General features: G+C 38.7%; 1 protein-coding gene across 1 annotated transcript in view; it reads right to left on the bottom strand.

Moving 5' to 3' along the window:
• Window positions 1-26,562, bottom strand: part of EPHA6 (EPH receptor A6) — a 1,103,076-nt gene that overhangs the window by 224,770 nt on the left and 851,744 nt on the right. Inside the window, 1 exon segment of the mRNA XM_003410340.3 lies at window positions 21,257-21,442. Coding sequence (XP_003410388.1) covers window positions 21,257-21,442 — 186 coding nt within the window.

Below are 26,562 nucleotides of genomic sequence, written 5' to 3' on the forward strand. Positions count from 1 at the left end.
GAGCAAAAACCTTAAGATACACTTCACCAAAGAAGATATACGGGTAACAAATACACATATGAAAAGATGCTCAAAATCATTAGTGATTAGGGAAATGCAAATTAAAATGATAATAAGATACCCCTATACACTTACTGGAAACCCTGGTGGTGTAGTGGTTAAGTGCCATGGCTGCTAACTGAAGGGTCGGCAGTTTGAATCTGCCAGATGCTCCTTGGAAACTCTATGGAGCAGATCTACCCTGTCCTATAGGGTCGCTATGAGTTGGAATCGACTCAACGGCACTGGGTTTTTTTTTTTTTTTTGGTATACACTTACTGCAGTGGGTTTGGTTTTTGGCTTTATACACTTACTAGAATGACTTAAAAAAAAAAAGAGGAATATAAGTGTTGGTAATGCAGAACAACGGGAACTCTCATAATTATTGATGGGAATGGAAAATAACACAGCAGTTTGGAAAATAGCTTGGCAATTTCTTACAAAGTTAAACTTACATTTACTCTTTGGTTAAGAGCTTGGCTCCTAACCAAAATGTTGGCAGTTTGAATTCACCAGCTGCTGCTTGGAACCCTATGGGACAGTTCTACTCTGTCCTATAGGGTTGCTATGAGTCAGAATCCACTCAATGACAATGGGTTATCCCAAGCTTTTACCTAAGAGAAACATAAATATACATTTACATGAAAAACTGTACATAAATGTTTATAGCATTTTTATTAATTATCTCCCCACACTGAAAACAATCCGGATGTCCTTCAACCGCTGAACATATAAATCCGATCTGGTACATTCACCCGATGCAACGCTATTTAACAATAACAACCACAAATCTGGGTGAATCACAACTGCAGTCTGTTCCGTGAAAGAAGCCAGACCCCAAAGGCTACATACTGTGTAATTCCGTTAATAAAATATTCTGAAAAAGGTGAATCAAAAGGGATGAAAAATAGGGCGGAGTGGCCACAGTTTGGGGTGGTTGACTACAAAGGGCAGCATGAGGCAATCTTTGCAGTGATGGAACTGTTCTGAGGTGGCAGGTACATGTGTCCATGAACTTCTCAAAATCCACAGAACTGTACACAACAAATAATTAATTTTCCTATAGGGTCGCTATGAGTCGGAATCGACTCCACGGCACTGGGTCGGGTTATATGCAAATTTAAAAAATCAACTAGGATACAGAGGGAACATAAAATGGAATAAAAACGGTAACAAATGAACCTCACTGTATTAAGAATGAATAATGTATCTCTACTAAAGGGGATTGGGAATAAAGGAACTAATCTAAGAGATTTTATTAAAAAAAAAAAAAAAGTATTTTGAGAGGATACTGAGCTCTAAAGACCAAAAGAATCACACACCAAAGTTATTTCTACAGAGATTTGGCTAGAAATTATGAAAGTGCTTTAAGTGTATGCTAGCGCTGAAGAAATAACATATGAATCTAAATACAATGTAATCTAAATACATTATCTAAACACAGTGTAGATAATGAGAGTCAATGTCCTCACTGTCGAGAAAAGAAATTACAAATGATGAAAAGGGAAAGACTAGATAGAATGAATCCTGTGATGCTGAATTGAAGTCAGGGGTATTGGTGTGAACTCATACAGATAGATATAGAAATAAGTACAGACTTGTGAGTATGTATGAAGCCCTGGCGGTGCAGTGATTGAGAGGTTGCTGCTAACCAAAAGGCCTGCAGTTTAAATCCATCAGCTGCTCCTTGGAAACCCTTTGGGGCAGTTCTGCTCTGACATACAGGGCCGCTATGAGTCCGAACCGACTCAATGGCAACTGGTTTGGTTTGGTTTGATTTATGCTTTTTTTTTTTGGGAGTTTTTTGATTACCGTTTCAATCTCTTTTTTTGTTATGGGTCTATTTAGTTGTTCTACTTCTGAATGTGTTAGTTTAGGTAGGTAGTGTTTTTCCAGGAATTCATCCATTTCTTCTAGGTTTTCAAATTTGTTAGAGTACAATTTTTCATAATAATCTGAAATGATTCTTTCAATTTCATTTGGTTCTGTTGTGATGTGGTCCTTCTCATTTCTTATTCGGGTTATTTGTTTCCTTTCCTGTATTTCTTTAGTCAGTCTTGATTTATGCTTTTTTTATGCATACATGCATTTCCAAGCTCTGTCGCTGAAAAAGGCCAAGAAGCAATGACAATCCAGTAGTAATAAGCATACCTAGTGCCATGATTTTGGTTTCAAATACCCTTCCTTAATAAAAGAAACCAGTACCCCATGAAGAAGTAGTTTATTTCAAAGAAAACCTAAGATGAGCTTGGAGCATCTTGTGGTGTCAGAGAGTAAAGCAAAAAAAAAAAAAAAAAAGCTCTAAAAAGGATTAGGCATGGTCAAAGGGCATAGGAACCAAGCTGAAAGAACACCCAATGGCCACGTTGGAAAAATCTGAGCAGCTGAATTAATTTTAATAGTATTGGTTCATAACCTGTTGAATAAAATAAATGTTCATGAGCTTATATTGATATAAGCAAATGATAGAAAAGAAAATAAGTAAATAAATAAATGAAGGTTAAGGGGTATCTCTTCCTTAAAGATGATTCCTATTAGTAAATATAGAAGGAAAGAGAGAAAGTCACCATTAGAATACCACAATAATAATTGCTGCAGGCAAGATTCACTTATGGATGATAAAATTAGTGGGCAACAGTTTGAGGAGAAACAAGATATTTTCATGGACTAAAAGTGTTGTTAGGCATGGTAGAGTCAATTTCAACTCATACCGACCCCATGTGACAGAGTAGAACTGCCCCATAAAGTTTTTTAGGCTGTACCCTTTACAGGAGCAGATTTTCAGGTCTTTTTCCCATGGAACCACTGGGTGGGTTCAAACCCACTTTTCCGTTAGCAGCTGAGAGCTTAACCATTGTGCCACCAGGGCTCCAGTCTAAAAGTATATCCCCCTCAAATATTTATTAAATATGAACTGGTAAATGTAGCTTTATAATGGAGTAATCCAGCAGAAACCATCTCTACCAAGTCATCCATGTTAACATTCCCAGGATTAAGCACGTGCATATGATGTACCCATGGATATGAACCACTGTGGAGGGTATATTGCTTCTATGATGTTCTTGTAAAAAATGCATGATGTAATCTAAAATCATGAGGAAACAACAGACACACCCAAATTAAGTAACATTCTACAAAATAACCAATACTCTTTGAAAGTATCACGGTCAGGAACGACAAGAAAAAACTGAAGAATTCTCATAGATATTAAGGAGAGAGAACAAAGAAATTCATGTGAGAACCTAGATTGGATCCTAGAACAGAAAAAGGGTATTAATGGAAAACCTGGTGAAATCTGACTAAAAATCTGCAGTTTAGTAAATAGTATTGTTGTTGGTAGCTGACTTCAAGTTGGTCCCCAACTCATGGGGACCCTATGTACAGTGGGATTGGATCCATAGGGTTTGCATTGGCTGATTTTTGGAAGTAGATGACCAGGTCTTTCTTCCTACTCTGTCTCAGTTTGGAAGCTCCCTGAAATTTGTTCAGCATGAAAGCAACATACAAGCCTCCACTGATAGACTCTGCTGACAGATGGGAGCTTGCTATGCTTGAGGTGCATTGGCCGGAATTGAACCCATGTCTTTCACATGAAGTCGAGAATTCAACCACCACTGCCCACTGAAATAGTACTGTTGTTGTTGTTGTTAGGTGCCGTTCAGTCGGTTCCAACTCATAGCGACCCTATGCACAATAGAAAGAAACACTGCCCAGTCCTGAGCCATCCTTACAATCGTTATGCTTGAGCTCATTGCTGCAGCCACTGTGTCAATCCACCTCGTTGAGGGTCTTCCTCTTTTCCGCTGACCCTGTACTCTGCCAATCATGATGTCCTTCTACAGGGACTGATCCCTCCTGACAAGATGTCCAAAGTATGTAAGATGCAGTCTCGCCATCCTTGCTTCTAAGGAGCATTCTGGTTGTACTTCTTCTAAGACAGATTTATTCCTTCTTTTGGCAGCCCATGATGTATTAAATATTCCTCGTCAACACCACAGTTCAAAGGTGTTAATTCTTCTTCGGTCTTCCTTATTCATTGTCCAGCTTTCACATGCATATGATCCAATTGAAAATACCATGGCTTGGATCAGGCGCACCCTACTCTTCAAGATGACATCTTTGCTCTTCAACACTTTCAAGAGGTCCTTTACAGAAGATTTATCCAATGCAAAGCATCTTTTGATTTCTTGACTGCTGCTTCCATGGCTGGTGATTGTGGATCCAAGTAAAATGAAATCCTTGACAACTTCAATCTTTTCTCCGTTTATCTTGATGTTGCTCATTGGTCCAGTTGTGAGGATTTTTGTTTTCTTTATGTTGACGTGCAATTCATACTGAAGGCTGTGGTCTTTGATCTTCATTAGTAAGTGCTTCAAGTCCTCTTCACTTTCAGGAAGCAAGGTTGTGTCATCTGCGTAACACAGGTTGTTAATGAGTCTTCCTCCAATTCTGATGCCCCGTTCTTCTTCATATAGTCCAGCTTCTCATATTATTTGCTCAGCATACAGATTGAATAGGTATGGTGAAAGAATACAACCCTGATGCACTCCTTTCCTGACTTTAAACCAATCAGTATCCCCTTGTTCTGTCCGAACAACTGTCTCTTTTTTTTTTATAATTAATTTTTATTAAGCTTCAAGTGAACATTTACAATTCCAATCAGTCTGTCACATGTAGGTTTACATACATCTTACTCCCTTCTCCCACTTGCTCTCCCCCTATTGAGTCAGCCCTTACAGTCTCTCGTTTCGTGCCAATTTTGCCATCTTCCCTCTCTCTCTATCTTCCCATCCCCCCTCCAGTCAAGAGTTGCCAACACACTCTCCAGTGTCCACCTGATTTAATTAGCTTGCTCTTCATCAGCATCTCTCTCCCCGCCACTGACCAGTCCTTTTCATGCCTGATGAGTTGTCTTCGGGGATGGTTCCTGTCCTGTGCCATCAGAAGTTCTGGGGAGCATTGTCTCTGGGATTCCTCTAGTCGCAATCATACCATTAGGTATGGTCTTTTCATGAGAATTTGGGGTCTGTATCCCATTGGTCTCCTGCTCCCTCAGGAGTTGTCTGTTGTGCTCCCTGACAGGGCAGACATCGATTGTGGCCGGGCACCTACTAGTTCTTCTGGTCTCAGGATAATGTAGGTCTCAGGATCATGTGGCCCTTTCTGTCTCTTGGGTTCTTAGTTGTCGTGTGACCTTGGTGTTCTTCCTTTGCCTTTGCTCCAGGTGGGTTGAGACCAATTGATGTATCTTAGATGGCCGCTTGTTGGCATTTAGGACCCCAGGCGCCACAATTCAAAGTGGGATGCAGAATGTTTTCATAATAGAATTATTTTGCCCATTGACTTAGAAGTCCCCTCAAACCATGTTCCCCAGACCCCAGCCCCTGCTCCGCTGACCTTTGAAGCTTCATTTTATCCCAGAAACCTCTTTGCTTTTAGTCCAGTCCAATTAGGCTGACCTTCCTTGTATTGAGTGTTGTCTTTCCCTTCACCCAAAGCAGTTCTTATCTACAGATTGATCAATAAAAAGCCCTCTCCCTCCCTCCCTCCCTCCCCTCTTTGTAACCACAAAAGTATGTGTTCTTCTCCGTTTTTTCTATTTCTCAAGATCTTATAATAACAATATTTGTCCTTTTGCCTCTGACTCATTTCGCTCAGCATAATGCCTTCCAGATTCCTCCATGTTATGAAATGTTTCAGAGATTCGTCACTGTTCTTTATCGATGCGTAGTATTCCATTGTGTGAATATACCACAATTTATTTACCCATTCATCCGTTGACGGACATCTTGGTTGCTTCCAGCTTTTTGCTATTGTAAACAGAGCTGCAATAAACATGGGTGTGCATATATCTGTTTGTGTGAAGGCTCTTGTATCTCTAGGGTATATTCCGAGGAGTGGGATTTCTGGGTTGTATGGTAGTTCTATTTCTAACTGTTTAAGATAACGCCAGATGGATTTCCAAAGTGGTTGTACCATTTTACAATCCCACCAGCAGTGTATGAGTGTTCCAATCTCTCCGCAGCGTCTCCAACATTTATTATTTTGTGTTTTTTGGATTAATGCCAGTCTAGTTGGTGTGAGATGGAATCTCATCATAGTTTTAATTTGCATTTCTCTAATGGCTAATGATCAGGAGCATTTTCTCATGTATCTTTTGGCTGCCTGAATATCTTCTTTAGTGAAATGTGTGTTCATATCCTTTGCCCACTTCTTGATTGGGTTGTTTGTCTTTTTGTGGTTGAGTTTTGACAGAATCATGTAGATTTTAGAGATCAGGCGCTGGTCTGAGATGTCATAGCTGAATATTCTTTCCCAGTCTGTAGGTGGTCTTTTTACTCTTTTGGTGAAGTCTTTAGATGAGCATAGGTGTTTGATTTTTAGGAGCTCCCAGTTATCTGGTTTCTCTTCATCATTTTTGGTAATGTTTTGTATTCTGTTTATGCCCTGTATTAGGGCTCCTAGGGTTGATCCTATTTTTTCTTCCATGATCTTTATCGTTTTAGTCTTTATGTTTAGGTCTTTGATCCACTTGGAGTTAGTTTTTGTGCATGGTGTGAGGTATGGGTCCTGTTTCATTCTTTTGCAAATGGATATCCAGTTATGCCAGCACCATTTGTTAAAAAGACTATCATTTCCCCAATTGACTGACACTGGTCCTTTGTCAAATATCAGCTGCTCATACATGGATGGATTTATACCTGGGTTCTCAATTCTGTTCCATTGGTCTATGTGCCTGTTGTTGTACCAGTACCAGGCTGTTTTGACTACTGTAGCTGTATAATAGGTTCTGAAATCAGGTAGAGTGAGGCCTCCCACTTTCTTCTTCTTTTTCAGTAATGTTTTGCTTATCCGGGGGTTCTTTCCCTTCCATATGAAATTAGTGATTTGTTTCTCTATCCCCTTAAAGTATGACATTGGTATTTGGATTGGAAGTGCATTATATGTATAGATGGCTTTTGGTAGAATAGACATTTTTACTATGTTAACTCTTCCTATCCATGAGCAGGGTATGTTTTTCCACTTAAGTATGTCCTTTTGAATTTCTTGTAGCAGAGTTTCATAGTTTTCTTTGTATAGGTCTTTTACATCCTTGGTAAGATTTATTCCTAGGTATTTTATCTTCTTGGGGGCTACTGTGAATGGTATTGATTTGGTTATTTCCTCTTCGGTGTTCTTTTTGTTGATGTAGAGGAATCCAAGTGATTTTGGTATGTTTATTTTATAACCTGAGACTCTTCCAAACTCTTCTATTAGTTTCAGTAGTTTTCTGGAGGATTCCTTAGGGTTTTCCATGTATATGATCATGTCATCTGCAAATAGTGATAGCTTTACTTCCTCCTTGCCAATCTGGATACCCTTTATTTCTTCGTCTAGCCTAATTGCCCTGGCTAGGACTTCAAGTACGATGTTGAATAAGAGTGGTGATAAAGGGCATCCTTGTCTGGTTCCCGTTCTCAAGGGAAATGCTTTCAGGTTCTCTCCATTTAGAGTGATATTGGCCGTTGGCTTTGCATATATGCCCTTTATTATGTTGAGGAATTTTCCTTCAATTCCTATTTTGATTAGAGTTTTTATCATACATGGGTGTTGAACTTTGTCAAATGCCTTTTCTGCATCTATTGATAAGATCATGTGGTTTTTATCTTTTGTTTTATTTATGTGATGGATTACATTAATGGTTTTTCTGATATTAAACCAGCCTTGCATACGTGGTATAAATCCCACTTGATCAGGGTGAATTATTTTTTTGATGTGTTGTTGGATTCTATTGGCTAGAATTTTTTGAGGATTTTTGCATCTATGTTCATGAGGGATATAGGTCTAAAATTTTCTTTTTTTGTAATGTCTTTACCTGGTTTTGGTATCAGGGAGATGGTGGCTTCATAGAATGAGTTGGGTAGTATTCCGTCTTTTTCTATGGTTTGAAATACCTTCAATAGTAATGGTGTTAAGTCTTCTCTGAAGGTTTGGTAGAACTCTGCAGTGAAGCTGTCTGGGCCAGGACTTTTTTTTATTGGAAGTTTTTTGATTACCGTTTCAATCTCTTTTTTTGTTATGGGTCTATTTAGTTGTTCTACTTCTGAGTGTGTTAGTTTGGGTAGGTAGTATTGTTCCAAGAATTTATCCATTTCTTCTAGGTTTTCAAATTTGTTAGAGTACAATTTTACGTAGTAATCTGAAATAATTCTTGTAATTTCATTTGGTTCTGTTGTGATGTGGTCCTTCTCGTTTCTTATTCGGGTTATTTGTTTCCTTTCCTGTTTTTCTTTAGTCAGTCTAGCCAATGGTTTATCAATTTTGTTAATTTTTTCAAAGAACCAGCTTTTGGCTTTGTTAATTCTTTCAATTGTTTTTCTGTTCTCTAATTAATTTAGTTCAGCTCTAATTTTTATTGTTTGTTTTCTTCTGGTGCCTGATGGGTTCTTTTGTTGCTCACTTTCTATTTGCTCAAGTTGTCGGGACAGTTCTCTGATTTTGGCCCTTTCTTCTTTTTGTATGTGTGCATTTATCGATATAAATTGGCCTCTGAGCACTGCTTTTGCTGTGTCCCAGAGGTTTTGATAGGAAGTATTTTCATTCTCATTGCTTTCTAAGAATTTCCTTATTCCCTCCTTGATGTCTTCTATAACCCAGTCTTTTTTCAGGAGGGTATTGTTCGTTTTCCAAGTATTTGATTTCTTTTCCCTAGTTTTTCTGTTATTGATTTCTAGCTTCATTGCCTTGTGGTCTGAGAAGATGCTTTGTAATATTTCGATGTTTTGGATTCTGCAAAGATTTGTTTTATGACCTAATATGTGGTCTATTCTAGAGAATGTTCCATGTGCACTAGAAAAAAAAGTATATTTTGCAGCAGTTGGGTGGAGAGTTCTGTATAAGTCAATGAGGTCAAGTTGGTTGATTGTTGTAAGTAGGTCTTCCGTGTCTCTATTGAGCTTCTTACTGGATGTCCTGTCCTTTTCCGAAAGTGGTGTGTTGAAGTCTCCTACTATAAATGTGGAGGTGTCTATCTCACTTTTCAATTCTGTTAAAATTTGATTTATGTATCTTGCAACCCTGTCATTGGGTGCGTAAATATTTAATATGGTTATGTCTTCCTGATCAATTGTCCCTTTTATCATTATATAGTGTCCTTCTTTATCCTTTGTGGTGGATTTAAGTCTAAGGTCTATTTTGTCAGAAATTAATATTGCTACTCCTCTTCTTTTTTGCTTATTGTTTGCTTGATATATTTTTTTCCATCCTTTGAGTTTTAGTTTGTTTGTGTCTCTAAGTCTAAGGTGTGTCTCTTGTAGGCAGCATATAGATGGATCATGTTTCTTTATCCAGTCCGTGACTCTCTGTCTCTTTATTGGTGCATTTAGTCCATTTACATTCAGCGTAATTATAGATAAATAAGTTTTTAGTGCTGTCATTTTGATGCCTTTTCATGTGTGTTGTTGGCCATTTCATTTTTCCACATACTTTTTTGTGCTGAGACGTTTTTCTTAGTAGCTTGTGAGATCCTCATTTTCATAATGTTTAACTTTGTGTTTGTTGAGTCGTTATGTTTTTCTTGGCTTTTTTCTTGAGTTATGGAGTTGATATTCCTTTTTGTGGTTTCCTTATTATTTACCCCTATTTTTCTAAGTAAAAACCTAACTTGTAAGCTTCTATATCGCCTTGTATCATTCTCCATCTGGCAGTTCAATGCCGCCTATATTTAGTCCCTCTTTTTGATTATTGTGATCGTTTATCTATTGATTTCCATGATTTCCTGTTATGTGTATTATTTTGTTTATTTATTTATTTTTTAGAATTAGTCTTAATTTGTTTGTTTTTGTGCTTTCCCTATTTGAGTTGCATTGATATCAGGACGTTTTGTTTTGTGACCTTGTATTGTGCTGGTACCTGATATTATTGGTCATCAGGCCAAACAAACTCCTTTAGCATTTCTTGCAATCTTGGTTTAGCTTTGCAAATTCTCTAAAGTTGTGTTTATCTGTAAATATCTTAATTTCTCCTTCACATTTCAGAGAGAGTTTTGCTGGATATATGATCCTTGGTTGGCAGTTTTTCTCGTTCAGTGCTCTGTATATGTCGTCCCATTCCCTTCTTGCGTGCATGGTTTCTGCTGAGTAGTCTGAACTTATTCTTATTGATTCTCCCTTGAAGGAAACCTTTCTTTTCTCCCTGGCTGCTTTTAAAATTTTCTGTTTGTCTTTGGTTTTGGCAAGTTTGATGATAATATGTCTTGGTGTTTTTCTTTTTGGATCAATCTTCAATGGGGTTCGATGAGCATCTTGGATAGATATCCTTTCATCTTTCATGATGTCAGGGAAGTTTTGTGTCAGGAGTTCTTCAACTATTTTCTCTGTGTTTTCTGTCCCCCCCTCCCTGTTCTGGGACTCCAATCACTGACAAGTTATCCTTCTTGATAGAGTCCCACATGATTCTTAGGGTTTCTTCATTTTTTTAAATTCTTTTATCTGATTTTTTTTTCAGCTATGTTGGTGTTGATTCCCTGGTCCTCCAGAAGTCCTAGTCTACGTTCTAATTGCTCGAGTCTGCTCCTCTGACTTTCTATTGCGTTGTCAAATTCTGTAATTTTATTGTTAATCTTTTGGATTTCTACATGCTGTCTCTCTATGGATTCTTGCAACTTATTAATTTTTCCACTATGTTCTTGAATAATCTTTTTGAGTTCTTCAACAGTTTTATCAGTGTGTTCCTTGGCTTTTTCTGCATTTATCCTAATTTCATTTGTGATATCTTTAAGCATTCTGTAAATTAGTTTTTTATATTCTGTATCTGATAATTCCAGGATTGTATCTTTATTTGGGAAAGATTTTGATTCTTTTGTTTGGGGGGTTGGAGAAGCTGTCATGGTCTGTTTCTTTATGTGGTTTGATATGGACTGCTGTCTCCGAGCCATCACTGGGAAACTAGATTTTCCAGGTAATCAGCTAAAAAAAAATGCAGTCAGATCCCTATCTGAATTCTCCCTCTGGCTCTGGGCATTCGGATGTTAATGGAGCCACCTGGGGAGGGTGGGGGAGGGAACAGAGAGCTAGGAGTGTAGCACCACAGAATATAGAGCTGATCACCGTGTTCACGCTCCACCCCTGTCTGCCAAAGTCCGGGTGGGACGCCTCCCCAGCTGGGACGCTGCTTTCCCCACTCCGAGACCAGTCACTTCCTCCCGGGGACTTCTCCCTTCGGTGCGCGGCACCGCTCGTGGGAATTGGGTGGGTGTCTCCCGCACGAACGGGTGGGCCCGCCCCCAGGGTCTATTCAGGAGAATATAATTGGACCCCGCGCTCACGCCCTGCCCGCGCGCGTGCCCTAATCCCAGCGGGGCGGCTCCCCGGCTGGGATGCTGCTTTCCCTGCTCCAAGACCAGTCACTTCCTCCCGGGGACTTCTCCTTCCGGTGCGTCGCACCGCTTGCGCGAACTGGGTGGACGTCACCCGCGCGACCAGGTGGGCCCGCCCCCTGGGTCAATTCAGGGGAATATAATTGGACCCTGCACTCACGCCCCACCCGCGTGCGCCCAAATCCCAACGGGACGGCTCCCCGGCTGGGACGCTGCTTTCCCCTCTCCGACACCTGTCACTTCCTCCTGGGGACTTCTCCCTCCAGTGCGCCGCGCCACAGGCGCGGACTTGGTGGGCGTCCTCCCGCACGAACGTGTGGGCCCCGCCCCGGGGTCGCTTTAGGGAAATATAGCTGACCCCCCCGTTTGCGCCCCGCCCACTTCCTGCCAAACTCCCGGCAGGACGGCTCCCCGGCTGGGACGCTGCTCTCCCCTCTCCAAGATCAGTCACTGCCTCCCAGGTGCTTCTCCCTCCGGCTGCGCCGCTACGCAGTCCGCGCCAACCAGCTAGACTTTCTCCCGGGATGGGTTCGGGAGGGAAGGGCTGGGCCCCCCGTCTGTGCCATCTGCTCCCCTGGGCTCTGCCCCAGATCGGGCTCCAAAGGTCACCTGCCTGGTACGCTGGCTCCTAGTTCTGAAAACGGTCGCTGTCTGCCCGTATTTGTTCGTTTTCCGTCTGTAAGTCTGTGCTTGTTGTTCAGAGTTCGTAGATTGTTATGTATGTGATCGATTCCCTTGTTTTTCCGAGTCTTTGTTGCAAGAGGGATCCGCGGTAGCGTCCGCCTAGTCCGCCATCTGGGCCCCGCCTCAACAACTGTCTCTTGATCTATGTAAAGTTTCCTCACGAGCACAATTAAGTGTTCTGGAATTCCCATTCTTCGCAATGCTATATACAATTTGTTATGATCCACACAGTCGAATGCCTTTGGATAGTCAATAAAACACAGGTAAACATTCTTTTGGTATTCTCTACTTTCAGCCAGGATCCATCTGACATCAGTAGTGATATTCCTGGTTGCATGCCCTCTTCTGAAACCGGCCTGAATTTCTGGCAGTTTCCTGTCAATATACTGCTGCAGCCATATATACTGTACCAATGTTATATACTGTACCAGTGTTAATTTCTTCATTTTGGTAACAGTCCTGTTGTTATGTAAAATGCTAACACTTTTGGGGGGTAACTGAACGAAGGCTATACAGAAACTATATTATTTTCACAACTTTCTGCAATGCTGAAATTATTTCAAAATGAAAATTTAAGAAAATTCATAGTGACATATTCCAACAACTACAGCAATCACAACAGCAGCATCAACAACAAAACATTGAAATACTCATTATGGATTAAATAAGGACCTTAATAGACTAACTTTCATTAATTTCATGGCTATTTTTTGTTAGAAATCACAAACAGAGGGGGCCCATATTCATTTTCAATGATTAAGGCCTCTACTAGTCTTTATCCAGCCCTACATAAGACCGTCAAGAACTTGGGGAAGATTAACTAGTAATGACTGATTGCCTTACACTATAGTACGGCAGGGTGGTTCTTATCGTCCTGAGTTCATGAACACCGATTCATGCTTATAAAACGGGTTTATCTACAACTATACCCTTTGCTGTCGAGTCGATTCTGACTCATAGGGCAGAGTAGAACTGCCCCACAGAGTTTCAAAGTGACCTATTGGTTAGCAGCTGAGCCCTTAACCACTGTGCGCCCCTAGGGCTCCTATTTATAACTAGCTTCTTCCAAATTCAGTGCCTTCAAACTCTTCATCCGGAATAAACTGCATCGTGAACGATTTAGAAGGAATTTTCATTTTTGAAAACTAGTAAGTTTTCACTCTCTACGTGGTTTTATTCAATTTTATTTAGAGGTGTAACAAGTAAATATTGTGTATACAAAAAGTCATATTCATGGTCCCTTTTCTCTCTTAGTGCTTACAGTTTGCAGTTCTACTTTCACACTGAGCAAATTGTTACTGGAATTTCTTAGATTGTTACTCCTTGTTACAGTTTACCCAATAATTCCAAAAAGTGCCAAACTCACTGCTGTCTGGTCGTTTCTGACTCATAGCAACCTTATAGGACAGAGTACAACTGCCCCCCTAGAGTTTCCAAGGCTGCGACCTTTACAGAAGCAGAATAACACATCTTTCTCCCACAGAGCAGCTGGTGGGCTCGAACCGCCAACCTTTTCGTTGGCCGAGTTCAACCAGGGTTCCTGCCCAATAATTAGCAGGATGGTTTAGGGACTACAGAGAACCACAGAGAGGAGAGAAACTAGAGGTAGATCTAGGGAAGTGATTATTTTGAATGGCCTTTAGGAAACCCAGAATCATAAGCACTGATGGGACAAGAATCAATTCCCCCTGAATATAGAAGTTTATTCTCTTCCATAAGTAGGGAAGTATAGCCTGGCAGAAAGAAAATAAGCTGGTGATCCCAGTTAGCCCCAGAGCTGTCATGAGCAGAGGGTGATACACAGGGCCACCAGGCTACGTCATCTTGTTACCATTTGTTACAGTCATACTTGATTCATCTTCTATTTATCAATACATACACATTATAATTCCAAATGGTAAATACTTTCCAGTAAATGTTCTGCAAATCAGAAATTGCAGAAGAGTAATTTATCATTATTTTCAGCAACAGCAAGTAGTAACTATTAAAGATGGTAGGAGAAGACAGAAAATACAGAAAATCACTGTCTTCTCTTTTTTCCTGCCTCTCACCTTTTGCTTTTCTTTCGGGTTGCCTTTCTTCCCATGTCCATACTATTGCTCCTTTTCTCTTTGATTAATAGTGCTCTTTGGGGCAGTAGCTTCTGTCATGATCTCCAGGCTCGTTTGTGTCCTTGTGATTCCCACAATCTTTCTAATCATTCAGGGTCAGCTTTCTTTTCCATTCTTTTCAGGAGCTATTTCAAATCTTTGCCAACTCCTCAAGCCTTGCATCTACCACCTCAGCCAATGATCTTGCCTCTTACAGATTGAGGAAAAAAAAAAAAAAGTATGGTAACTCCAGGGGAAGCTGAGGCTTCTAGACACTACCACCTTTTTCATATCATACTTTTATCCCTTTCTACCTATTTAGGGAAACCCTGGTGGTGTAGTGGTTAAGCGCTACGGCTGCTAACCAAAAGACTGGCAGTTCAAATCCACCAGGTGCTCCTTGGAAACTCTATGGGGCAGTTCTACTCTGTCCTATAGGATCGCTATGAGTCAGAATTGACTCGACAGCAGTGGGTTTCGTTTTTAATGGGTACCCATTTAGGGTCAGGGTGGTATGTTTTCTTCCAGCTCCTTGGAGATTTTGAAAAGGCAGAAGTATATGGGGGAACCAGAGCATGTTTGGAGGTGATTTTGTCCTTTAGCATGAGTGCAATCTAGGATTCAAGAGGAATGGTGAAGGATGAAACTGGAGGAGGTGGACAGGGACCTGACCCAGGAGGGCAGGCACTTTGGCTGTCTTATTCATGGCTGAATACCTAAAGCTTAGAGAAATGCTTGGTGCATAGTACCTAGGCACTTAAGAAATGTTACTTGAATGGATAACTCAGAGAACACAAAGCATTCGTAATTTTAGTAAGAGATCAACAGAAGCTAATTTGCATTTTAAGAACTATCAGCCTGGCTGCAGCATGCACACATCTCACTTGCTCTATAGTCCATTGCAATCTGGCCTCCATCCTCACAGTGCTCTGTAGAAGACTGTGTTCTCCTAATTGCCCTATCTAATGGATGCTTCACAGTCCTTGCTGACTTGGCTTCCTAGCTCATTTTATCCCACTGGCCTCTTCCTCATTCTTAGAAATCTGTCCTTTCTCCTTCAAGTTGTTATTTCTGTGCCTTTCATAAGCTTTTCTTCCTCAATCTGCCTTCTGGGCAATCTTATCCTCCTTATGGCTTCAACTACCAGCTACCATCCATCTGTTGAGTATTCCTTTATTGGCATATGCAGCTCAGATTCCCATGAAGGCTCCAGAGGCCTCCTAGAAGTCCTTAACTAAACGCTGTAACCACTTCAAGTCAGAATTCACTATGTTTCCTCCAAACTGGTTATTTCTTCAGAATTTCCCCTTCAGCTTCCTAGTTATGAAAATCAAAAACCTGGAAGTAACCTGAAACTGTGCACTCCCCACATCCAAACAAGCACTCACTAAAGCCTCTTTACCTTGGAAATAGCTCTTGAATATACTCCATCCTTTTTATCTTTACTTATTTAATCTACTTTTTCATTATTTTTCACTTAGATCGGTACATTAGCCACCTCACTGTTTTACCTGCCTCTGGTTTTTCTTTTCAATATGTAATCTGTACTGCTGTTACTTTGTTCTGGCCTTTTTGATGCTCCCCAAACATGTCAAATTCTTTCTTAGTATAGGAATGTTGACCTTGTTTCCTCTGCCTAGAATACTCTTCTACCAAACCTTGGCATGACTGACTCCCTCAACTCATTCAGGTTTTTACTTCTTACCTTTTATTATATTTCTATTTATATATTTTTTGTCTTACCAGTAGGTAAAAACTCTGTTTTTCACTGCTGTATTATGGTGACTAGTGAGTACTCAATAAATATTTTTGGAATGAATGAGAACATAAATGAATATTTGTACCAAGACAAGCACATGCCACACTGTATTGGCTCACTTGTTTGTAGCTCCCAGAGCGCTGTCACCAACAGTGAATGGGCTTCTCATGAGCACTGAACACTTCCTTTCTGCATCTCTAGTTTTTAATCAGCAGTGGTGCCTGACAGCTGGTAAAAGCACTCAGTAAATGTATTGGGGGGAAAATACTCTTAACCTAACTTAGCCAGCAAAGTAGCTGAATTCCAGAAAACAAAACAAAACAACTAACCATCAAATTTCCATCATTTGAATCAGTTTTACAGAATATTCTACTTCCTATATATTCCATATATCCAAAAATCCTTTGATTTTGTTTACTGGAAAACTTTATTTACACTTTTCTTCTTTACAGGTTGTAAAACGCAAACTTTATTGAAGGCATTGAAGGCATTTTTTTTTTTTTTAATTTCCTGAATCTCTCCACCTTTTTCTCAGATTTTCCACACGATCTTAAATTAAAGTCATAGTAAAATGGGAGGTGGAGTGATACGTTATCAATAGCACACATTTTCCTCACACACATCATATTGGTGATGTTTTCTCTTCTTTTGGCAAAGGAATGGAATCAGAAAATATCAGAGCTAGAAGTGACCTTCATTGTTTTACAGTCCAACCTGAATTTGACCATCTTTTGTGCAGAGGAAAATACTCAAGCCTACAGAGGTTAAATGACTGGCCCAAGCCCCGTGGCTATTAGCAGGACATACAACAGGTGAAGGTAGATATTATAGCGGTGGCAATAGGAATAGTTGAAATCTTGAGGATGTATTAATTGACAAGGAGAAGGTAATTTTGAGACTAGAGGGGTAGTTTTGTACTGTACAATATATTTGAAAGACTTGAATCTACTCTCTTACTTAGATTTCATGTGGATCCACCAAAACTCTGTGACAGGAATCTACAATATTCTGGAGGGTTTGAGCAGCCCTGGCACTTTTTGTAATAGCTTCTACACTGTCCCATGGACTCCTTCAGAATGTTCTATAATGGAATGAGGTTATGTTTGGGGATTTGTTTGCTAACTTGATTGGCTCCCATGAGTCCTTACTAGATTTATCTGAGATATGGTTGATATATCTAAATTTAGTTGTTACCCAGTCATCTGGGAGACAGATACTTCTTTATGTCTCCTTTTGGTTCTTCCACCATCGTGAACTCAAACTGCAGTGTCCAGTATTCTGGAATGTGGTCACTGCCTTATATTTATTCTTCATTAAAGCACAGTTCTTATCTTTTTATAGAAGAATAGCACTTTTTCTCTTTTTGGCCATGTAGTTAATGACACTATTGTGTACACTATCTGTTACAAATTACTACTAACCATGCTACTAATGTGTACAAATCTGTTCTCTAACTGATGCCTTCTATTTTCTTTTTGGAGAAAAAGTATGTGTTCAGCATATTGTTATAGCTCCATTAATCTCTTCCTATCAGCTGTATCTTAGCAGATTAATGAAATTGTGATGTGTATCAAATAACTAAGTTCAACTTTTATCAGACACACTTTTTATATTATACAGCTTTTAGTCATTTTACTTTCAAGTTTGAAATAAAAGTAGTTATATGCCTGAATATAAAAGAGAACAAAAGCATTTCCAGGAACTTTAGCATAATTATCTCTCCGAGATAAAACCTACACAAGATACAAAAGTATGCATATTAAAAATTCATAAAAGTATCTGATGAAGATTTTGATCTATAATTTTATGTTACTTTCAAATGAGAGTCTATGCATTTATTTCTCAGAACTCCAAGATACTCTCCAAACCTGCCTATATAAATTCTGTACTGCATCTTTATCTTCATCAGTATTGTCTTTTATGTAATAGTCTATTCCTTAAAGGGAGCATTAATTGCTAGCTATCTCTTAGCTACTTAAGGGCAATCTTGGAACAATTACCATGTATTTATGGGAATGAGGCATTTATTTATTTATTGCCTTTCTCCTAACGACCCCATAGTACTTGAGTCAAGAAGATAATAGTATAAATATGTCCACTTATTATTACAGGAATTATTCCTTTCCCCATCCCCACCACCCACCTAGATAGCGCCACACCACCCCTGGATGGAGCTTACTATTACAAGTTAAAATTATAATACACATACTTAATCTATTCTTTTCCAGCTTTCTTAGAACAGAACTGTGATGTCGTCTTCTTTCGTTATTTGTTTTAAAGAAATGGATAAAGGACTTTGACTTGGTGGTCATGTAACTAAGCAAAGATCAATGGTCTTATTTTTAGGCCAGATTGTTAGAGATGTAAAGCAATCATTTTTGTTGGTGGTTTAGATGTTTATGTGAAATAAGCTGAGTATTTCAACTGGAAGATGAGTGTCACAGCTTATTTTACTAAACCTCCTTAGTTGATGTAGGGTAAATAATTCCCATTACTTCATAGGGCTATAAATATTTTTCCTTTTGGAATAACTTATATCTGGTAATATGTGAATGAAACACAGAGGAGTATGTGAAAAAAGCTATATCATTTGAATTTATCAAAGGGAGAAAGTAAAGATTTGTTTTTAGTTTTGGAAACTTTTAGAAATTTCATGCATAAATACACATAAGAGGACTTTGATATCATACTTAAACTGTTGTTTTAAATGTTTTGCAAAGGTACATAATCCAACTTTAAAACTGTCTCTTGCCTGCCAAAGAGATATAAAACAGAAGGAATAACTTGAAAAGTTCATGATAAATTAACATGAAAGTCAGAAAATAAAAAAGAAATTGTGTATTATTTCCTTTCTCTCTCTCTCAGATTATAATTTTAACCAGGTATTGTGACATGGCTGGCTTTTTTCAAATTTTACTTTTCTAAGGATAATTTATTTCACTCATCTAAGCATTTTTGCTTTTTTTAAGAAGTATTATTTTTGTTATTTAATTAAGGTAAGATAAAGTACTAAGCTCTGACTTACTGTGATATATCAAACACACACACACACAAAAAGGCATAAGCTTTGGAGTCAGACAGTCCTTAGTTTGAGCATCACCTGTGCTACTCACTTACCACGGATTCAGAGTCCTGATGTGAGTTAATTAATCTGTCTAAGCCTCAGTTTCTCATATTTAAAATATGGATAATGATATCCATGAGAATTTCTGTGAGGATGAAATGGTAAAATATGTAAAGTACCTGGTACATTGTAACAATAATAATAGACACCATTAATGTGGCTTACTATCAATGACATATTGTTAAATGCTTTAAACATTTAAGAATTTAAACCTTAAAGCATTCTTATAAAGTAAGGGTTATTTTTACCTCATTTTATAAATAGGGGCGTGAAGGATAGAGATGTTAAATAATTTGCCCAAAGTTGCAAAAATCTTAAGTGGTAGGAGCAGAATTCTAACTGGGGTCCATCTGTTTGGTTATCTACTGCTGTGTAATATACCATCTCAAAACTTAATGGCTTAAAATAACAACCACCTTATTATCTTTTACAACTTTATGAGTTGATTCAACTGAGTTGGGAGAGTCTCCTGCTCCACATGATGTTAACTGCAGCAGCAGCCATCTGGGGATGGGCTGTAACGTCTAAGGTGGCTCACACACAAGGCTGGCATTCAGTGCAGAGAGTCTGTGGGAAGCTCAGCCGAGCCTGTCCACTGGGCCAGCTCAGGTCTCCTCCTCTTTGCAGTAGTTCATGTGGCCTGCCCATAACGGATCCACTTCTCTCAGTATAGAGGCTGGACTCCACGAAGGAATGCTCCAAAAGGACAAGGCTTCACTTGCATCAGTGGACCTTCCTAAAGCACCATTGGCCAAGTTAGTCACATGGACAAGTCCAGGGTCATTGTAGTAGACAGCTACACAAGTGTGTGACTACTGGAAGGGCTCATTAAGCCATTCAAGTAATAATCACAAAAACACTCATCTATCCTCCCAACTAGCATGATTGCTTCTCTTTAGGCAACATGTTGGCCAAAGCCTCATGAAGAGTACTTAGGAGTTTCAGACACATAGTCAGTTACCAGTTTGTGGTATGATTTTATGTTCCTGTTTACAAATATGGAGCTCTGGTGGCACAGCGGTCAAGAGTTCAGCTGTTAACCAAAAGGTCAGCAGTTTGAATCCATCAGCTGCTCCTTGGAAACCCTTTGGGGAAGCTCTACTCTGTCCTATAAACTGACAAAAACCCAAACCTGTCCCCTTCGAGTCTATTCCGACTCAAAGCGACCCTATAGGACAGAGCAGAACTGTCCCATAGGGTTTCCAAGGAATGCCTGGTGGATTCAAACTGCTGACCTTTTGATTAGCAGCTGTAGTACTTAAGCACTATGCCACCAGAGTTTTCACTCTGTCCTATACAGTTGCTATAAGTTGGAATCAACTCTATGGCAACGGGGTTTTTTTTTTTTTTTCCCTTTGGCTTCCAAATATGACATTATATTTCAATTTCATTTAAATAGTTTTTCAGTTTTATGAAAGAAAAACTTCTCTTTCAAGGATTTAAATTATTTTTATGTCATTCTATATTGGGTTTATATGTTAAAATTCATTAGTGAATTGAGAAGAAATGTTGTTAAGTTTTATGCCCTACCCATTGCCTTCGAGTTGATTCCAAATAAAGGTGAATACATAGCAATTAATTTTTTAGAGTACATGACTAATTTTGGATATTTAAGATTTTTTCTCTCAATGGAGTGGCCTTGATCTCACTATTTTTGTAAAAACAGGATTTTTACTACAAAATTATAATCCTTTTGTTTGTTTTATATAAATTGTAACAATTTATCTCTAATGGCATTTGTGTAGATAGGTTCCATAGAGAACTTTCTGTTTAAAAGTTTTACTGAAGATAAAATATTGTATATTTGTATATAAAATTTATTTCTGAACAGAAGTATTTTACCTTAATGATCCCAAATATTTAAAAATTCTTTCTTTTATGAATACTGACATTTAAGCAGCTTTAGTAGAAGTGAATAGCTTATAGAAATTAGGAAAAGATACATAACCCTTTACTCTTGATTCATTACTTCAAGTTAAATTAGCAATGATTTCAAAGCTGTTTGGTTACCAATGCAAACTCTGATAATGTCATAGCCTAATATCAAGACCCTGAGAGGTAATATCAAAAGATGATATTAGAACTAAGTTATTTCCTTAATCACTATAATATTATTATTAATCGCTTTCTTTCTTTCTCTCTTTTTTCTTTTGAAGCCCTGAAATAAATATATAAACAAGTAATGAAGATAAAACATAACTTACTTTTTGTGACAACACCTTCAAGGCGAATGATGTTTGGGTGGTCAAATTGACCCATGATACTAGCTTCTCTTAGAAAATCTCTTCTTTGGCGGTCCATGTGGCCACCTTTCAAAGTTTTGATGGCCACTGGGATCTCTCTTTTCCCTGGTGTCTTCAAACGCCCACTACAGACTTCTCCAAATTCACCTTTAAATTAAAACAAAGCAAAGCAAAGCAAAAAAACCTGTTATTTGTTTAAACAGAATACTTATATTCCAGAAGATTCAAGTTGTTATATAGTACCCATCTTTTTTCTTAACCTGATGACTCTCAAGTGTGTTATTTTTGCTGAAGATTTCTTTCTTAAAAACTAAGTTTTAATGACAATATGCTCCATCAGCAGCATTTAAAATGAATAATGGAATGCATTTTCATATGCTGTACCACAGGAACTACCATTGATAGATATTCCTGATCTACTGAGAAGTTATGACCAGCAGAATGGGTGATGCTAATGCAATTCTACAGGGAAGCAATCACTGCATAAAGTCTCTTCTTCCTGTTCTCAATATTGATAAATGAGCCAAATGCCTGCTCTATTCAGGGAATCCATCAGGCATATGTAGTTGATTTGATCCCCTAGGTCACATGGCTGGGCTTCACTGACCATTAGAAATTAATACGTGGATCATTTGCTGTATGAACATACTGAAGAGACCACACCAAACTCAACTGTAATGAAAATTACTATATTATCATAAGTGATTATCCAGACTAAATTACAAGTCACATGGTTGGAAATACCAGTGCCGTAAGATGAACCGTGTTTCAGCACTGGTTACACAGATAGATTAATAATTAATAAGTATTTACCAAGTGTTTACTACATACACATTCCATCTAGGAGAGCTGTGAATTTCAAAAGAGTATATGACTTGGTCTTCATCCTCAGGAGCTCACACTTTAGTTGAGGAATTTAGATGAGCATAAATGAAACACTTAATAACTTGAGAACTAAGCCTATAAATGCTGTATTAGTTAAGAAAGGAGTGTGATTCAAAGAGTAGTGGGGTCTGGAAGACTTCATGAAGGAGGGAGTATATGAGTTGGGCTTTGAAAGTTGGGTAGGATTTGGATAAGCAAAGAAACAGGGATATTCAAGAGAGGGGAGTAAGGAGGGTATGAGGGAGACAAAGATTCAAAGGTCAGAAACAGTAAAGAGATTGATGTGGACATGGGACAGTAAGGAGATAAGCCTGACTATTGGGGTCATCATGGGACAAAAGTAAGAGGCTTTCTTAGAGCAATGCCATAAACTCAACAAAGCATGAAATTCCACACTCTTAACTTTTCTAGGGATGATTACCTGCATTTAGTTAATAGCATGAGATTTGAATCCCAATTTATTCATCTATAAATTGGGGATAAGAATAAAATCTACTGTAATTCTGTTCTTCTTGCCCCATATAGATACTGGGAAGATCAAAAGTGATAATACATGTGAAAGTGCTTATAAACTGTAGAGTGTTATTCATGTGCTTTAATCTAAGTTTTGAGAAGGATGAAAACTAATATCTCTTCAGCTGGTCTATTAGCAGTTCTGGTCAATAGTTGGAAACCCTGGTTGCATAGTGGTTAGAGCTATGGCTGCTAACCAAAACGTCAGCAGTTCAAATCTACCAGGTGCTCCTTGGAAAAAATATGGAGCAGTTCTATTCTGTTTTATAGGGTTACTATGAGTTGGAATCAATTCGATGGCAATGGGTTTGGTCAATATTTGGATGTGATATAAGTTTAAGTGTGGAGGATCAAGTTAAGTTTTTGCCATACCATAGATTTCAATTATCCTCACTTTTTTTGGACCTATTTGTCACAGTCAACTAAATGCTGACTATACATGAATATGAACTATCCTTTTGGTGTGGATTCTATGATATTAAAAAAAAGGTTAAAAAAAAACTATGAAGAAAAAAAGACAAAACTTTGCATCTTAAAGACGATCTGTGAATATGCCCACTAGAAATAGAAAAGAATCTAATAAGTGCATTTGTTCCATATATGTTAAACAAACAAACCAATAAATAAGCAAACAAAAAACACCGACCAGACTGTGGTCCCGAGAAAATTCAGTACATATAATACTGGGGTTTTGCAAACTTGCATAAATTTGACACCAAAATATTCTTGTCTTTTTTTCTTACATAATCATGCTCACAACCTGTTGGGGGATAGATGTTCTTAATTTCCACCAGAAAAAGGAGCCACGGGTCCTCAGCTCTTTTTGTAATAACGCTTTTGATTTTTTAAAGATTTTCTCTTGGAGATAAAAAGAAAGGAAACTGATAGAAACTTTCAACGTTTTTCCACTGAGGATGTGAACCATGAGAGAAAAGGTGTGTGTATGTGTTTAATGTTGGACACATCCAGTCCTATCAAGATACTTGAAATTTATTTTCAGCTCCTGTTAGTGATATAATGAATTTCCAGAAGAAAATAGACAATTTTTTTCTTTTACTTTGCTTTAATAAATCTGCTTGTATCTATAAAGACTCAGCAATGTTTTAAAACCCCTCATCTACCTTAAGCCAACAATCCATGGGATTTTCTGATCACATTTCATAGTAATTCAAATAAACTTCTAAATATAATGAAATGAATAGAGAACTCTGTTGGTATTTTATCAAGACAGACAAAGTGGTAATTTTCTTGGGTTTTCTGTTGTCTGAAATGCATGTATCTTATTAACACCAGGCAGGTGTTTTCTGCATGTCAAGCTTTGCATAATCAAGCTGCTTTCACACTTATTTCAGTGATACTAAATATGGTTGCTCCCATTAAAGACCTGAGACCCCTAGTGCATTCTTTAAGCAAAGTCCAAAAAGGTCCGAATGTATTAAAACCCTTATCCATGGTAGGCCTGGATGTATTAGACATGCCAGGCAGACAGGAAAATATATTTTAAACTAAACCATAATTTCACATACTGCCAAAGACTAATCCACTATGCGATTGCCTTGTAGCAAGAGGCCCATAACCATAAGAAAGAGAAATCATTCCTAAGAAATTCCTAAGAAAGTTTATGTATATTGATTAGTCCATCATTAACTCATGGACCTTAGGAGTACTGTGTTTACTACTTTTTTTTTCTTTTCCAATACACAGTTGCTGTCATGATTACAAAGGTAGTGCTTATAGACTGCTTATTGTGTGTCAGGTGCTGTTCTAAGCACTTAATATATATTTTAATCTTCACAACAAACCTTTCAGGTAGGTACCAGTACCATCCCCTTTTTGCAATGAGGAGACTGAGACACACAAGCCAAGTAAAGTGTCCAAAGTGACACAACTAGAAAATGGTTGTTGTTGTTAGGTGCCGTCAAGTTGGTTCCGACTCATAGCGACCCTATGCACAACAGAATGAAACACTGCCCGGTCCTGCGCCATCCTTACAATAGTTGTTATGCTTGAGCTCATTGTTGCAGCCACTGTGTCAATCCACCTTGTTGAGGGTCTTCCTCTTTTCCGCTGACCCTGTACTCTGCCAAGCATGATGTCCTTCTCCAGGGACTGATCCCTTCTGACAACATGTCCAAAGTATGTAAGACGCAGTCTCGCCATCCTTGCTTCTAAGGAGCTTTCTGGCTGCACTTCTTCCAAGACAGATATGTTTGTTCTTTTGGCAGTCCATGGTATATTCAACACTCTTCGCCAACACCACAATTCAAAGGCATCAACTCTTCTTCGGTCTTCCTTATTCATTGTCCAGCTTTCACATGCATATGATGTGACTGAAAATACCATGGCTTGGGTCAGGCGCACCTTAGTCTTCAGGGTGACACCTTTGCTCTTCAACACTTTGAAGAGGTCTTTTGCAGCAGATTTGCCCAATGCAATGCGTCTTTGGATTTCTTGACCGCTGCTTCCATGGCTGTTGATTGTGGATCCAAGTAAAATGAAATCCTCCACAACTTCAATCTTTTCTCCGTTTATCATGATGTTGCTCATTGGTCCAGTTGTGAGGATTTTTGTTTTCTTTATGTTGAGGTGTAATCCATACTGAAGGCTGTGGTCTTTGATCTTCATTAGTAAGTGCTTCAAGTCCTCTTCACTTTCAGCAAGCAAGGTTGTGTCATCTGCATAACGCAGGTTGTTAATGGTAGAGTTGGAATTTGAAACCAGGCATTCTGGCTCCAGAATCCATGCTCATCACCACTATTCTCTGTTGTCTGGACTATTTATCATTGTTAATATTTTCTTGTGTAAGTACGCTAATTCTCAATTGTTGACAATGGTGTTTTCAACTCAGCTCTTGTATGGTATTCAAGCATGCCACCTGTATATTGACAGGTGAACTGGATGATAATCATATTCAAGTAATTCTTCACAATGAACTGGAAATGAAGACCTCGGTGAAATATGGTGAGTGCTATATGATCTGAAGAAATCACTAGAGTCTGTCTAGTTTCAAGAGAGCAAAGGAAATTATACTTAGGATAATTGATTTTCTGCCATCGACACTCCTTTCACTGGTAACAATGCCGTCTACCTCCCTGAATGCTGGTAAAACCTATCTGGACAAATAATTTTGTTATATGATGTACAGGGCCATATGAAAATGTCTATTTGTATTGTATTTTCTGTATAGATCCTATACAATTGATACAAAACTGTGATGGGAGAGTGGAGGTGGTGAGGGATAGTCCTACCTGGAGGACTGGCATATAATGATCACCTGGAGCTTTTTGAAATTATATTTCCCACATCCTGAGATTCTGGTAACCCTCTACCGCCAAACCCTTGGGAGTCACTGGTGCAAAAAAGCCATAGATTCTGAAGGATTTTCATCATATATCTCTGGTGCCATGAGGTGTTTCTTTTTTCGCACTTGCTGATTCCCACGGAAGGGGATGCTCTCTACAAGCTACTCCCTGTTCTCCACCCTCATTAGTCCTTCTCTGTGTAGAAGTAAGCTTAGCTTTGATGTCACTCCTTCAGGAAGATTTCCCTGACCAACCCATCTAATTTAGATTCCGCCTATGAACAGGTCCTTCGAACTGAGGATGAAAAAAGAGCAGCCTCTGACATCTGGAAGCTGGCCTGGCTCCTAGAGCTAGGCTCTGTTATTCTCTTATTGGACATAGTACCAATTTCAGTCTAGGTTACTCTGAGGCCAAGACAAAATGAAACAAAGCAAAGCCACTTCATAATTTTGACTAAGCACAGACAACAGCTGTTTGTGTCCTCCAAAATATACCAAACATCCCTCCCTCCTCTCTTGGCAAAGAAGAGTGATAGCTACTTTTTTACTAATTAAGTTTTATCCTCCT

Source organism: Loxodonta africana, chromosome 20 (genome assembly GCF_030014295.1).
Source record: "Loxodonta africana isolate mLoxAfr1 chromosome 20, mLoxAfr1.hap2, whole genome shotgun sequence".
NCBI classification, from domain to species: Eukaryota; Metazoa; Chordata; class Mammalia; order Proboscidea; family Elephantidae; genus Loxodonta; species Loxodonta africana.